Source organism: Amphiprion ocellaris, chromosome 9 (genome assembly GCF_022539595.1).
Source record: "Amphiprion ocellaris isolate individual 3 ecotype Okinawa chromosome 9, ASM2253959v1, whole genome shotgun sequence".
In the NCBI taxonomy this organism is placed as follows: domain Eukaryota; kingdom Metazoa; phylum Chordata; class Actinopteri; family Pomacentridae; genus Amphiprion; species Amphiprion ocellaris.
Genome location: NC_072774.1, coordinates 18596083 through 18612578, shown reverse-complemented (window position 1 = coordinate 18612578; position 16496 = coordinate 18596083). Strand labels below are relative to the sequence as shown.

Here is a 16496-nt window from a genome sequence, read left to right as displayed (position 1 = left end):
AAGTTGCGTCATCGCTGGCTCCCAAAAAAGTGCAGTCAATTGACCAGTGTGTCTTTAATGAGATTCACATGAAAATAGTGTTTTAGACATGCACTGAATACTCTTTTCAAGATCAAGCATGAATGAATAAATGTGCAGGGAATATGAAATTAACATCAGGAGGAGGCTAGTTTTGCTTACTAACATTTCTAAAGAAACGTAAAGGTAAAAATACATCTCTCAGCCAACACCTTTAAAATTATTAACACGTTGCATGTTTTTTGTTTAGGTGAGCTTTTAGCCATTTTTTTGTTAGCACTAACTCAGATCTCTTAATATATAAAGATTTGTAAAAAAAAAAATAAATAAATAAATAAATAAATAAAGATAAAAATTGGTATTGTTAGGACCAAGCAATAGCACAAGTCTGTGCTTGATATTGAACTTTATGCTTATCAGACAGACAATGACAGTGGTGTAGATCTTATGGCTGTATCCAGAATGTCAAATCTTCCAGTAATATATTTTCAAATAAAACTAAATTTGGGGCCATAAAAAGCAGACAGCTGCAAATATGAACCTGAAGTGAAATGTAACAGTCTCCAAAGGCTTCTGAACAATAGTTGCATTTTCCTCTCTTCCTTGTTCTTCTCTGCATTAGCGAGCCGTAAAGGCACCACATGCAGCTTTGCAGACCCAGCCTTTGTGGTGTACTCATCCGTGGCTTCCTTCTACGTTCCTTTCATCGTAACTTTGCTGGTGTATGCGCAGATTTGCGTGGTGCTGCGCAAACGAGGCAGACGCACCGCCCCACCATGCAGGCACGGTCTGTTTTCACAAGGTGAGGCCGAGCCAGGGGAAGGCCAGCGGCACCGGAAGGTAGAGTTCATAATCAACAGAAAACATGTCTTCTGAGGTTTCTCAAGCCAAGCATTTTCCTTTGAAAACATTTTGACAAGTGTTAAAAAGTTAAGGTGACATTCACAACTTCCAAGGGCATCTTTATCTGTTCAGAATTCTGTTTTAAATAATGTTTGCTCTGCATTCAAATCACTAATAACCTTGGCTACCTCTAAAACATACTTAGTGTCCACATTTCCACAGAAGATATTTTTTCCCCACTCAGAATCAATCACAAACTCAATATTTCAAGTAACTGAAGCAAAAAGACATGAGCAAATTAAAAATTCTTGTTGATATAAAAGTGAACAAACCAAGGCCACTGATTAAGTGGTCAGTAACAACAGGATCAGTATTACTTTTGAATGGCAAGTACTGGCATTCGCAACACACTGGGTAACATTACCAAATAGCAAGCTGTATTGCATACATTTTGGCAGACGTGTTTTAAGAAATCTAATCAAAATTTAAGTGATCCTTATGTAAATGTTTATGCTTAGTGTGTGGACTAAAAACCAAATATCAGCCAATCTTGATATAAGCACCCAGTTTCCTTTCCATTTCATTTTACACCACTTCCATCCTTCTCAGAATAAATGTACACAACCAGAAGATGTAAAGTTGTGCACAATGATCCTGAGACCTGCCACGGCAGCCCCACAACGCAAGAAAGTGGTGAGTGTGATGACAAAAGTGAGCGCTCGTTATGAATGACCTCTCTCTTTACTGGAACTTTTATATGCGTTTTGTACAATCTGCTGTATCTGCTTAATGCTCTGCCAGCATCTGGTCATCCTTCTCCTTCTTATCTTCATAAGTGCACCACTCTTCCTCTTTCGTCCTCTTTACAAGCATCCACACCTCTGTTTGCCCTCTAGCACTTGCCTCCCTCAACAACCTCCTTCCTCCCTCTCTGTGTGTCAGACCCTGGTGAAGGAGGCGTTGGTTCACCCCCTTGAGGTGGAACCGGGTCAGTTCCTTCCACGGACCGAGCAGAGCCTGGCTCCTCCCCCTGCGCCCCAGACCTCATCTTCTCACTCCAGACGGCCCCGGATCTCCCTGTCCATCTCAGTTGGACCTGCCCCTGTTCTTCCCTCAACTGTGACACGATCGGCCCTGACACCTCGTCCTCCGACCCTCGATGACGGCATGAGGGGCCGGGAGGGATGGAGGGAACGCAGCGGAGGCAGGGAGAAATGGTGCATCACCAAGGAGAGGGTGCGAGGGAGGCTGTCGCAGCAGAAGGAGCGAAAGGCGACGCAGATGCTCGCGATTGTGCTCGGTGAGCAGAGTAAAGTACAGACTAATTACGGAGGTGTTCATCTTTGCACCACATAACACTTCCACCCTGACTCACTACATGCTGGTGTGCACAAAGTTTTTTTGTACACAAACAAGTGCAGTGAATATTTCTGCATACTAAAATACATAGATTTGATAAGAAAAAATGGAGACATTAGAGGAATAGTTTGAGAAATGTGCTGATTTGCTGTCTGCCAGAATTTCTAGATGAAAAGGTTGATAGCACTCTCATTACTTTCCACTAAATATGAAGCTGATGCCACATGTTTGTTAGTTTAGCTCATCACAAAAAATTGAAGACACAGACTTGTCTCTTTTCAAAGGTAGCAAAATGCAACAGCCAGTACCTCTAATATTAACCATTTAACACATTCTAATTAGGTGTATTCTCAGATTTAACAGACAGACAACATATTGATATTAATCTTCTAATCTCAACCATCAGCAAGAAGGTAAATAAGCTAGTAATGATAAAGTCACAGCCTCTAAACAGAAATCAAATTTGCTCACTCACTGTCCTTTTGGTCTTTTTGTAATACTCAAGTCACACTCTTTGCTTGTTTGAGTATGTTACAATTTGAGATTAAAAAAACAAACAATAAAGAATCTGTGTTAAAATCAGATTTTTAAAAAGCTTTCCACAACCTTCCTTTAAAACCTTCATTTTAGCTCCCTTTATATTAAGCATGTGCTCTTGTCAAAACATCTTTTTTGCTGTGATAGAAAATAACCAGTTCATATTACTCGAAAGAAATACAACAGCAGTTGACTGAATGAAGACAAAGGTGAAAATGTGTTTAAAATGACCTACTTCTTCAAAAATATATATTTTTTGTGTCAAAACTGGTGTGACTGAAAGCAATATGCGAATTTGGATCAAGTTTTAGTAATTTCAGTAAGAGGCATCCACAGCATCAATTTTTATGGCGTCCATTATTTATGACTTCTTACTTGATTGCATTGCGCTTTCCGTCAACCTCATCTGTCTTCATATTTGTGGGACTGATGAAGTTGTCTATTCATCTATTGCTTTGCTGATTTCACAAAATAGCGCAAATTTCAAATGCAGAAGTTTGCAAGTTATTTCACTTTTTCCATCCCTGCATCATTTGTGCCACATATTTTAGTGCAAAAACACTCACATATGTTTTCACATGTGCTATACTCGACATCCTCTTATTATTTCCAAGGTGTGTTCATCATCTGCTGGCTCCCTTTCTTCTTGACCCATGTGCTGAAGGCCCACTGCAGGAGCTGCTGCATCTCGCCCTCACTGTACAGCGCCGTTACCTGGCTGGGATACCTCAACAGTGCCGTCAACCCTGTCATCTACACCACTTTCAACATTGAATTTCGCAAAGCCTTCATCAAGATCTTGCACTGCTAGGTCAGACATATAAGAGGCATCAGCTGTCAAGAAACAAAAAAGAAGCCTGACATTGGTTTAAGATTTGAGGGCAGAGAATAGACGAGAAAGTAAAGAATAAGAACTCTGGCAGGTAGGCGGAATGAGACAATACACTGAACAACTGATAAGTCAAAGTGCAGCATACTTTAAGGAAAATTAACAATGAGACAGTTGTAACTTGTAAGTGTGATGGCAGAGAACATGGCATACAGAGGGAAAAAAGTGTGTGACAAGTCGCAGACAGCTACAAGAAACACAAGCAAGCTGGAGATATTTACAGGAAAGCAGACATGCACTGTGATGTGTATATATATTTTGAAAAGGGAATATGAGAGGACAGAGAATCTCACCGCAGCACCCTGACTCAGAGACTCCACATATGTAAGACTCCCAGTGACTTGACAATTTTTCCAGTTTGGAACACTTGATTTGTGTCAGACTCACTGTCGTATTTTCTTGTGATCTTGACAAACCATCTTGTTATTTGTCCGCATGTCTTTCTCAGAGGATTGGAATAAGTTAAGGCAGAAAAAGAAACTTTGATGTGTAAGTCCAGATTTAAACTTAGTTTTAATCTCATGCCCCACTGTTGATCTTTTTTGCACTTCTTTGACACCTTTGCAAAAATTATATCCAGTTTACAATTATAGATTCAAAACTGTTTTAATCCAATTTAATGTGTAATTTTTTTTAACTTTAAATAAGTGTGCATTAATATACAATTTTATGTCAAAAATAATCATTTACCAGTTCAGAACTTGGATTGTACAACCAAATTATAAACATAGTAGTATTTTTGTTCAGCACTCATTTTATTTTGAAAATCTCACTGTCTTAATGAATTGAAAACCCTTTATTTGCTCCAAATGAGGTTTTATTTGACCTGAGTCTCAGCATGAACAATGTTTGTAGAAGAATGAAGAAAATAAGTTGGATAGAATTACCAAAATTGTAAAGTACATATGACAACACAGTGAATGAACAAGAGAACAGCTGATTATAAAATGCAAGCAATTTAAGTCCTTTTTTCATAGTCCAGTTAAGTACATTTTCCACACCTTGTCAGTGGCCCAGAGAGTGAGTGTGTAAAATTCTGCAAGTATTGCACACATTTGAGCAGTTAATATTCAGATAGGACTCCATGTGCATCCTGAGAATTGTGAATGAGCCTTGTTTTATTTGAACTTTTTCTAGCTTTCATATCAATATGATGTAAAATCTCAGTGTGGGTATTTATCCTGTTTTTTTTTTTTTTTTTTGTTTTGTTTTTAATCCTGATATAGCAAGAAGCTGTGCGTGTGTGTAGGTCTGTGCATTTTAACTATCCTCTCCCAAAAGATTTATGCAAGTTGTATCAAATATTTACAAGATTCCTTGGCATCTGTGCTCTTGAAAGATCTTTTTAAAATATTATTGATTACCCCAGAGCTCACACCTAAAAGCACATCAAGCCTCTCAACACTGGTAGTGAGCAGGTTTCAGCATATTAGCGACCTTAGTTTTATCTGCTAGTATGTTTCATTATCACTTGTACACTTTCGATTAGCTCTAACTCATTTGTCATTTTGGGAAATACTGTATATTTGCTTTTTTGCAAAAAGATAGAGAAAATTATCACTTATTTCTCAAAGTTATTACTAAAAGGTTGAAAGAAATTGCTTAGAATTTGCTTACCTCTAACCCCTGCCCATTAACATGTTTTATTGTTTAATTCATGCAAAACTGAAGTGTAAAAATGACAAGTTGTTGGAATTAATTCACATGAAGTATCCATCTGAACTCTCTGCTGCTTACCTGGCATGAACTTATTGAAATCTAGTGTTGTTAGTCTTGGATTTTATTTTTTTTTTCCTTTAATGTAACTTCCAGTGATGGAAATTTTGCAGCCCCTTTAAAAGTTGACACCTTTCTAGCTCCTTTATCAGGCGCAAGTTATCATCACTATCAGACATTCCTGAAATGAACTCATAATAATGACTGCAATAACAACCTTCAAATGTAACTCCAATCTCCCAGAATGTCAAACTACTGCTTTAAAACTCATCATAATCATTTATTTATACTGTTGTGCCATTAAGTCATCCTAATAGAATTTCTGTTTTCCAAAACGCAGTCACTGGTAAACTAATTTCCATGAATATAAGAAGCAGAAGTAAATGCAGAGAAAAACTCCATCATATATCACTGCATCCATTTTAAGATTCAAGTCCCCATGCCCGAAAGTTTGATAGTTATGGAAAGAGATTTAAAAGTTTAGTTCACAGTCTGTGTGACTTGCACTTTTCTGACAGTAACTCTGCTGTCCTGTCAGCAAACCCCACTGATGTGTCTCTGCACAGGATGAAACAAATGATTATATTAAGTTGCAAATGCAGCTGTACCTCGAGGGCTGCAGTGGAGACGCTGAACAAGACATCCTTCTCTGCTGACTAATGGCAGAGGGAAGAAAAACTGGCAGAGCTATGTGTATCTGACAAACTCAGATTGGTGTATGTTGCCAGTCAGTTTAATTGGCGTAAACAAAGACTCTGACACCAATATGGGGGCAAATGAAGCCTGCATGCTTTATTTATTCTCTCATTCAGTCGATGTTGCGAGCAGGTGGGGAGGATGCAACACCAAACTCAAGTTACAAACAACAAGCAGGCAGTACTTTAGCACGTGAATGTATTTAACTGTAATATACATTATGTACTGAAGCAGCCTCAAAGTCTATAAAAAACGCATTGAAAGAGAAAACTAAATTTAAAAAACAGCACCCCAGAGATTTTTTTTAGAGAGTGAAAGCAAAGCTGCAATAGAATAGAAAACATTTTATACAACTAAATTACAGAGAAACAAGGCATTTTAAGAGGAAATACGAATGACAGACATTTCCAGTTTGTGAAATATTTCTTTTTGTTATGTTCATATTTTTATGTGAATGCCAGTCATTCTAATTTCAACCTGAAATATTTTGGCAACCACTGAATGGATTGACAGGCCCCGTTGAATGTATTCATGTTCCCCAGAGGATAGATCCTGCTGACTTCTGTGATCTTGTACCTTTTCATCTAGCATCAGTTTGATGATGACAATGTTTTAGCGAATTGTCCAAAAACTGAAAATGTCAGAAACTGGTGGCATAAAATTGGGTGTATGAATTCATGTTCCACACATGGTAAATTATTAAAACCTAAGCGATCCCCTGACTTTTTATCCAAATGCAAAATTTTAATTTCTCATAAACTGATAGTATTCCCATAGAGCATAGCTTTTTTGTGTGTGTTTAGTACTGATTACCAAATGTTAGCATGTTGACTTTACTGTTACACTAACTTCAGGTCTTACACTAGTCAGGCGTCATTTGGGACATGCAAACATCTGGGGCAGATTTTCACGCTGATGATCTTGGTGGTGAAGTTGTCTTTGGTTTTTGCTGGTACGATGACACAGTGAATCATTGCTGTTTGTTGACTGTATAGTAAAGTGTTAATAACTAATACATTTAGCTATCATTTATAGATCTACAGTCAATTTTACAGATTTTTCCATCCACAGGTGGGCATCTGACAGGGTTGCTATGTGTGATTGTTGTTTTTGAGAAACATGTTAGCATGCTAACATTGGCATTTGCAGAGCTACGTATTAGAATGGCTGCTGACTCTTCATTTTCATTCACTAATTTTGTTGAGCACATTACAGTATGTTTTCTGTCTTTATGATATGAAATTATAGTTTCCAGGTTGGTCAATATGCTTTCAACCGACTAAATTTTCATTGGTCAGACAATCACTGGTTTTACTTTAGAGAAAAATTGTACATCAACAGTCTTTCAGGATTAATCCATTAGTTTGGGTTTTTTTTTTTACTTTTTTTGGAATTAATTTCAGTTTCTTTTGTAAAATGTGTTTTGCACTGACATGCTGTGGCAATACTAACATTCAATACCTCTGCTGATGTCGTCATGTCTCCTCCTCCATGCTTGATCTCTGAAATTAACTAAGCAGTGTAACCTAGAAGATGCTGAGTAACGCTACGCCCGGTTTGTTGTCGCTGCCAGCACCTCGCACTGTCTGATGCCATCATGCGATAGGATGAACAAAATACCCCTGAGAAGATTGAGAGTACACACCAACACCCACAGATACACAATAATCACCTCTTCAGATTCATAATAGGAGCTTGATTGTTAGATACAGTACATATCTTCCAACTATGTGAAATTCAACCTTGTGTCTGTGCTGCCCTTATAGTCCTCTGTACTTGTGTGGTGTGGTGTGGTGTACATTACCCTCTGTTGTTAAACTCTGACCCAAGCTCACAATTATCCCCATGCATATTTCATCGACTCCCAGTGACACCGAGGGCATGTATCCGTTACTGACCCAACTGCTGCCGCCTTGACTGTTCTGACAAGAGCAGGAAGATTAGGTTGGAGAGGGAAGAAGTGTTTGATGGGAACCTGTGCAGGCTTGAAGAGGTTGGATTCACAGTAGGAAGAGCAGTTATCTTTGAATCAAGGATGCGCCGGAGCAAGCAGGGCGCTTTTGGAGTCTTGTCACTGATGTCGCACCGGTGATGCATTTCTTTTCTACGCTGAGCTACAAGCTGCTTTAATACGTGGAGGAGCCACGCAGATGAAAAATCCCATGCATACGAATGAAGAAGACACTTGCAAATCTATCCAGCTGACATTCTGGTGAGAGTTCCAGAAAATTTGTGTGAAGTAATTGTCAGCAAAGGTGTGATGAGACTTTGAGATTTAAGCCTGTCAGTCAGATATAATGCTTTCAATAGTAGGTGTCTTTTCCTGCGTACGTATTAGTAATTTAAAAGCAATTAAAAAGTTAATTCTCTTACATTTCTTATATGAGTGCTGTCTGTGGCCTTTGCTCATGAGTAACTTTCCAACTTAGCAGTATTTATAACTTAGTGTAAGACCGAGCTAGTGTTCGGATGGTATTCAAGTCATTCTTTTTAATTTCTTTTGGGAGTGCTAGTTTAATTTCATCTCATAATTTAACCAGGTTTCATTTCCAATGTCCAATCTTCCATTTGTGTTAAAAAAAATCATGTCTGAGTAATGTGAAATAGCAAAATGCTCCTTAAAGACAAATATTACATTAAAAAAATGAGTGTAGTGGCACTCAGAATGTCAAATTTTTCACAGATGCATTATTCCAAGTTTGTCATTTTTGTTTCTTTTGCAGGCATCAGCTGAAGCTTCATGATTTCAGTTTATGCTTCCAGTGACTTTCCCAGTATGGATTTGCATGACCACACAGGCAGCACCAGCACTTCTCATGCACAGCAGCCGGTGGATGTGTTAAACTATTTGTCCCCCGAGCAATGGTCATCAACATCGTTTCAAACTCCAACCAGTCATGAAGTGCTGAGCATATCGTCTCGGGTCCCTTCTTCAATCCTCACACTTGTGCCCCACGATGAACCCAAAACTCTCCTACACTTAGACCAAGACTTTCTATGCTTTCCTGAGGTAACATCAGAGCTTCAGTCTGTTGAAACTCCATCTTCTTGCTCTGTGTCCTTAGAGGCACAAGATCAAAAAATCCTGACTTCACCACTTCCTTGTAGTGATAATCTTCCAGACGTTCAGCAGAGGAAGCCGTCAGATGGAGGCCCACTGGAGGAAGGATCAATAAGTCTGAAGTTACTCAGAGAGCAAGAACAAGAACCAGGTATCATAATAAATCAAAGTGTTGCTTCAATGTAGAGTTGTGTTAAGGTTCCAAAAAGTCAGGCCTGGTGTAACTTTAAGCAACCAGGGCCCAAAGCATTCCAGCATTTAATCAGCTACACTGTGATTAAAGCATGCTTTTACACAGTCAAAGATTTGTGGATGTCCAAAAACTATTTGATTCTGCCTGCAGCAAGAGCATCAATACACTGCATGGCCTATGATATGTAGTCAGTCTCATCGGAATAGTTTGACATTTTGGAAAAACACATTTATTTTGATAGATGAGATTTATCAGAGCACAAGATCAGGGCGCTTAAATGAAAACAGTCTATCAGCTGAATCTTCACGCTCAAGAGTAGAAACAGGATGTAACAGCTAGTCTGCCTCTTTTGAAATATCTGTTACATCTTGTTTTGTTGCTTCTTCTTTTTTTAATCCAAGGAGTAAAACTTGCAATGCGTGAGCTCTATCGCCAAACCAAATGTGCAAACAAAATTGTAAAAATGTGTGTCTTTTAGCCGCATAGTGCCCACTCAGAATCAGACAACCTGTATAGAAGACCCAGATGTTGGATTTTGTAACAGACTGTTCATTCATTGCCCCATAAACAAGCTTTATTTTGTGGTGTCTTGCCAGCATTTTTCCTCTAAAACAACTCTGCTGTCCCTGTAGGATTGTTTCCATCATGCACTGTTAGTTCACTTCTAGAGCTTTTTTAACTTTATGCATATTTTTTGTCGCCTCTGATTGGAAAGCAGCTGTGATGCACAAACATACAGAGTCATCCATATATTCCTGACTCCAGCTCTCCTTTCCATCCAAAGCGGTGGACAGAGTGGTTTCTTATCAGTCCAGACAGATACAGTAGCATTTTTCTCACAGTTTCTCCACAACAGAGTGCTGAGGCAGCTGTTTACAGCCTCAGCAAGAACATCTCAATGTGGGATAGCATTGCTGTGCAATCTTTATTATTGCTATCTGACCTCAAAGTGGCCTCTCATACCAGTCACAGTGATACATTTAAAAGGCTCGTGCTGCCATAACTGACATTTCTCTCAGCACACTGCATTGAATTACATGTAAATAACAGAAATGAGCTACTGGTGAGAGTATTTCATCATTCTGCAGAGGTTTACTCTCTGACTGATGGTGTTCATTATTCCTGTCAGGTGTTTCATTTGTCATTTTAATTATGCTTTTTACCAATACCATATCGGCCAAATAGACAGGATGATCTATGTTGTGATAACAAATGATTTTGGCAGATTAACCTTTGGCATAGCTGTGAGTAGGTGACACAACCACTTCCTTCAGTTGAACTGTTAAAAAGAGAAGTGACCCATTGTTGTTTAGTAAACTTATGTTCCATGCAACATGTTAAGCAGTTCTTAGCTTCTTCTCATCTTCAAACAAAGACACACTTCCCTAATGTGTTCTCCTTCATGATTTGGAAAGAAGTAAACTTTATTGTCTTTTAGTTGCTTAAGCCGATGCACTGTCTCAGCTTCAGGCACGTAGTGGAGGATAAGGCCAGCCTATTAGCTCATCCTGTTTTCAGTTGAAGAAGTAGTGTTTTCTACACTCTATTGGGTAGACAAGGAAAAGAAAAGGAATACAATACCTCCCAGATTTCACTATTTACTCATCTCAACATTTAGTCGATCCCCCTGCTGCTGCTGAATGCAGAGAGGTTTTATCAAATACAAGTGAGGAGTTTTGCGTTACACCAGCGCTCATCTGCCTCAGGTGGCTGTCAGTCAGGCATAAAATTGATCTCTACACATTTATTTATTTTTTTTACCTACAAGGCGTCACAAGCAGCATGTGCTTTACCTCTAATTATGGAGGTGTTCTGTACTCTATTCGTTCAGGTCGCCTGAGCGAAACGTTTTGATAATGAAACTTTTAACACTGCTGCCTAAAAGACCCATCAGGCAGCCTGGCTATAAATGCCACATTGACCAACTCAGTCACTTGTTTTAAGAAGTGATTTACAAGCTTTTCTGTCAAATTTCTTCCTTCTCCATGCTGTTTGTTATAAATTCTGTTCTATGAATTTATGTGGTTGCTTTAAAATGTGCTTGTGTGCTGTATCATTCATTTCTGTTTGCTTTCTAGTAACATTTCTTTCCATGGACCTGATAAGAAATTAAGAATTTTATGCTTTGTTTTGCTGGTGTAGATGCAGCTGTAACATTGAAGCTATATGTGGCTGTGGTTGCACCAGGTGATAGTGTGTTCAGATCTATTTATATACTATGCAAGAAGTGTTTTCTACAGGGGGGATTTGCCAGTTATTAAGTTAAGTTCAATTCAATTCAAAAGTTGCAGCATTGAATTCTGCCCCTTTTTCTCCTCCAAAATCTTCAGCTGTCGTTGTTTCAGCTAAGGTGCGTCAGCCTCGATTCACCAAATTTTGAAAAAAGTTCACGCCTAACCATCTCATATTTGTCGGATTTTTTTCTGTGCATACATGGGTTATTAAGTAAAACATGTAAAATATGTGATTTTTGCACAATTTTCTTTTCTCCAATCTATGCAGCAATGTTTGATGTAACAGAAATAATGTAGCTACAGTTCTGAAATTTTGTACATATGGACCCTGCTTTGATAGAATAATACAATCCAGTTGTATCATGGTGCAAATTTGGTCAAAAAGGTGAACATGTTTTTTTTTTCTATTCTAATATACCACCAGCCATAAAACCTTTATTGTTCAACCTAAGAGGATACTTTTTTTCCCCCTATGATTGGCAGCAATAGGAGCTTTACAAAAGTAGAGTCGGTCAGAGGCATATTTTATGAGAAAAATATTTAGAAATTAGATTTTTTTGCATTTATGATTGATATCTGAACAAGCATTATAGTTATATAATATTGTTGCTTTGTTTAAAGAAAAAATGTGGTTTTCCAACTCATATCCTTCAAATAATTTTATAAAAAGTGGTACTATAAGCAATTACATGTATACATACTTTTATTTGTTTACTTAATGCATTTACTGGATTTCTGAAGAGCTGGTGCATCTAACCCTGGACTTAAAAGCGAGGAAAGATGATGAATTCAAGTTACCTTGAAGCTCATTCCATCGCTGAAATATCCATTTATTTGTTTGCAGATTCAAACCCTCAACCCTGTATATCTCGTGAGCTGTTAGCAGTTGTGGGAACCCCAGTCATCATTACAGTGATCATAATCTCTGCTCTCTTAGGTAAAAACACTCATATCTTTTTAATACACTGCACCAGTCAGTCCATATTTGAGAATGTCATGTTTTTAAATATCATGTCCATAGATGATATGTGAAAGAATATATGTGTGCAGTAGCCACACAAAGGTCCAAAGCTTCTTATCTTAAAATACACTTTTTTTTTTGTATAAAAATTGAAAATAAAAACCCCACCATATAATTTCACTTACTTGCTTTTAGTAACACCTCTGTCCTCTATGAAGCTTTCTCTTAAATTCTGATTAAACTGAAATGATCTCTCATGGAAAAATGAAACAAAAGGTGTGAAAGAATGCTTTTCACTCTTTGGATCATTAAGATGAAACTACATGTATGGGGAGTTCTAATAATATATGAAAAAAATTTTACTTGTGTGATGTGACTGCATCCTCTCACTGTTTTTCTTCTCATCATATTAGTCAAGTTCCTGGCGTTCCCCTCTGAGTTCCATGTATCACCTCCGTCCTGTGGTAAGAAATGGAACTGCATTTTCCCAACTCAGCAGCCTGTTTTGTTTAAGAACCAAACAGAAAACATCACTGCAGGTAAAAAAAAAAAAAACAAAAACAAAAAGATTGATGTGTGAGTGATGAGAACTGTAATATTTATGTCTTGCTTATCTGTCTTGTCTATAAATTCTAAAATATGTGATTTCACAAGTGTATTATCCTTCTTCTGCTTGCTTTCTTATCCATCATCTCAATTCCAGACTGCCCTGTTCTGTTCAATGATGGCCGGCGTATTGTTGGAGGGACCTTAGCGCCAAAGGACAAGTGGGGCTGGCAAGTCAGCTTGCACTTTAGGAAGACTCACACCTGTGGTGGCGCCATCATCTCCACCCACTGGATCATCACTGCAGCTCACTGCTTTGTTGAGTAAGAGGTGGACATAGGAAATGAATGTAAGGAGAAGGGGTTGTCAGCTCAGGCAGGAAATGAAGTGTAGGATAGTCAGGGAGCCACCTTCCATCAACATTTCCATTGTTAAGGAGGGCTTCCAAGGCAATGCCTACCGTAGATGATGTGACCTAATCAGGTTCGAGTTTAAAGCAGGTAAAAAAAAAAAAGAAAAAGAAGCTGAAGCACACTTTGTATCCAGAACTTCACAGATGGGGCTCCATCTGTAGGGTGTCTTTGATCCTCTGAAATATTTAATTTGGATTGTGAGCAATCAGCTCATTAAATTATGTGTAGTACTGATATGGAAAAAAAAACTTTGTTCACTAGAAATTAATTTAGTTTGTTATATTGTTAAGTGACTAAGAACTGCTATCACATTTGACCACACAAAGAAAAATATACTTCTTTTAATGTAATTAAATAATACCGTAGTTTTGCTTTTGTTGGCTTGTCATATTGTTCCACTGCAGTTCTCATTTGACAACCATCAATGCAGACATCAAGATGTGTGCTTACAGTGAGATAGACAGCCATTAGTAGGTGTTACTTAAACTGAAGTCCAACGACAATATTTCTCTGCCACACTCCTGCAGGAACAACATTCTTGAAGCCGCTGACTGGCTGGTGGTGGTGGGAACAGTCAGCCTCAACTCTCCAGGGAAACAATACAGAGTGCTGCAGATCATCTACCACCCTTCTTACAACAATAGCAGCACTGACTACGACATGGGGCTTCTGCGCACCATCACTGACATGGACTTGACAGGTAGGACAGAGATGCCTCCATCTGTCCACAGGTCTGAGCAAAAATACATCATTTACATCATTATTTTTGGAATTTAACTCTTGTGTTCAAGGCACAAATTGATCAAGACTTCTTTTTTTTTTTTAAATTTCATCCCTAAACGTGGGATAAACTGTTCCAAACTCAGCTAGTTCTTAATATAGTTTACTTTATTATGTATAATATGCATAGATATAGTTAGTCTTAAATAAAACGATATGCTTATACCATCTTGGAAGACTGAAGGAAGGTTAATGCAAACATGGTAGTCAGATACCTGCAGCACATGCCAAATAAACATTAGTTTGGCTCCCTGTTTTCACTATCTGCTATTAATATATGTGTCACGTGCTTTAAACTTGAAATAATTCCACCAGACATATTTTAAAGGTTTTACTTCTATCAGTAAACGTGTGTTGAGGATGAGGATTAAGTGGTGTATAGATAATGGACGGATGGATGTTTGTAGATACACGATCACATGTCAGTATGATTGCTGAGTGCTCTTTGTAGATGGGGTGCGACCGGTCTGTTTACCCCGTCGAAGTGACTCCTTTCCTCCTGGAACACCCTGTTGGATCACAGGCTGGGGAGTGACGACAGAAGGAGGTGACTGTGTCATTTGTACTGGACTATGCTTAAACTAGTCCCAGTGTTCTCAACTGAGCCTATATTCTGTGGTTACCAAACCCTAACGTCTTTCTAGATATTAAAAATAATCATCACCATAACACAACTGCTATCACTCTGTGACAATAGTAGCTTCCAAAGAGGGAAATATGATGAGCAACAAAACTCACTGGTAAAATTAAAAAGCTATATTTTAACACTGTTTCCTTCATGCAAATGAAAAGTTCTGGTACAAAAATTTAATAGAACATGGGATGGAATATACTTTCAAAATTTAGGTGATGGCAAAAAGCGAAAAAGAAGACTTCATCCTTGTAATTTGCTCCTTAGGAGGCAATGACAAATGCACAAGTAGCTATGATTAGACTTATTGTCTGCATTTGTACACAAACTTAATAGCATTCTAAGTCACTTAGTTTTTCTTTGCTAATTCTTTTCTCTTTATTTTTTCATTTCTTTTTGGCAGGAACTGCACCAGGTGAGCTAATGGAGGCTCAGATAACGGTAATAGCTCAGTCCACCTGCTCCAGCTTTAAGGTCTACAGCAACCGCATAACCCCTCGGATGATTTGTGCGGGCAACTTAGACGGAGGAGTGGACTCCTGCCAGGTGACATAAAATCTCCTCCATAAACCTAACACAGGTTTATGATGAATATTGTTTAACTTTACAATCAGTCACCAGGTCAAACTTGAGTTACTCATCGTTATGTATTAACACATCTTGTCCTATCATGTTTGCTGCCTGATTTGGTCTTGATTTAAGGGAGACAGCGGTGGACCCCTGGTGTGTAAGACACTGAATGGGGACTGGAGGCTGGCAGGGGTGGTGAGTTGGGGAGTGGGTTGTGCACGGCCCAATAAACCAGGCGTCTACAGCAGAGTAACAGAGCTACTTCACTGGGTTGAAATGAAAACAAAGGTACAGTTGGAGCCACTCAGTGTTATTAATGTAAAGCCTGTCTGTCTTTTCCTATCTTTGATCACTGGTAGTCAAACTACAGTTTGTAATGTAGTTGCTGCAGCTCACATAAATGGAGCGAGTTTATATTGTATGCTACACTCACAAATTCTGTAGGAACAATATTAGCCAGGGAATGTGTCTCCAAAATGTGTTAATGTTTAAACTACAAGGGTTGCTGGATCACCTCATAACTTTTTGGACTGTCACATGAACAAAAAAAAAATGTAAAAATCCCCAAGTTCAAGGTTAAAACCTCCTTGACGTTATATAAACCAAAGTGTTATACTAGATTTATGCTCATGTGAGGGGAAAAATGGATACTTTTGTAAAATAATTCTAGGAATACAAATCAATACACTTTTTTGCACAGAGGGTGTGATGAGTGAGAGTGCTGAATAGCATGTGTTGCATAGCCACAGAGCCTACCCTACTGTAGCTTTTTAAAAAAAAACAAAACCTTGCAGAACTTTTTACTGGCAGAAAGCACTCTAATCAATGGAGTTTATTCATGGAGCAATGTCAAGCCATTTTTTATAATGATACTGGTGTTTTCTGGTGTCTATTGTCGCTGCAGGGCGCAACAAGGGAATATGAGGACACCACAACAGCCATGACCGAAGTTTTCTCAGAGCCTGCCACTTAAGTGAGATAACTGACAATAAAGATTGGCCCATATCTGTCTGTGTGTCTTGTTTATTGTGCAGCACTTCAAAGTCACT

General features: G+C 38.4%; 2 protein-coding genes across 3 annotated transcripts in view; both read left to right on the top strand.

Annotated features, from left to right (window-relative positions):
* The window catches only part of drd2l (dopamine receptor D2 like), a 27554-nt gene extending 19122 nt beyond the window's left edge, over positions 1-8432 (top strand). The window contains exons 7-10 of the mRNA XM_023276200.3: positions 641-858; positions 1471-1554; positions 1804-2161; positions 3372-8432. Of these exons, the coding sequence (XP_023131968.1) occupies positions 641-858; positions 1471-1554; positions 1804-2161; positions 3372-3568 (857 nt within the window). The 3' untranslated portion in view covers positions 3569-8432. The remainder of the gene's footprint in view (positions 1-640; positions 859-1470; positions 1555-1803; positions 2162-3371) is intronic.
* Positions 8137-16496, top strand: LOC111572533 (suppressor of tumorigenicity 14 protein homolog). Of its 2 annotated transcripts, XM_035950962.2 has the most exons (10): positions 8137-8270; positions 8782-9270; positions 12391-12483; positions 12921-13046; positions 13211-13376; positions 13994-14166; positions 14698-14793; positions 15281-15423; positions 15580-15735; positions 16352-16496. In XM_035950962.2, exons 2-10 carry the CDS (start codon positions 8799-8801, stop codon positions 16418-16420), a joined length of 1494 nt encoding a protein of 497 aa, XP_035806855.2. In that variant the 5' UTR covers positions 8137-8270; positions 8782-8798; the 3' UTR covers positions 16421-16496. The 2 variants fall into 2 exon arrangements, with proteins under 2 accessions (XP_035806855.2, XP_054869791.1); XM_055013816.1 differs by having other exon boundaries at positions 15580-16444.

Excerpts from the sequence above, each read along its gene's own strand:
- LOC111572533 (XM_055013816.1), top strand. The coding sequence starts at position 8,799 with ATGATTTCAGTTTATGCTTCCAGTGACTTTCCCAGTATGGATTTGCAT. Across the intron at positions 14,167-14,697 it reads CACTGACATGGACTTGACAG|ATGGGGTGCGACCGGTCTGT; the intron begins GTAGGACAGAGA and ends TGCTCTTTGTAG. Across the intron at positions 14,794-15,280 it reads GGGAGTGACGACAGAAGGAG|GAACTGCACCAGGTGAGCTA; the intron begins GTGACTGTGTCA and ends TCTTTTTGGCAG.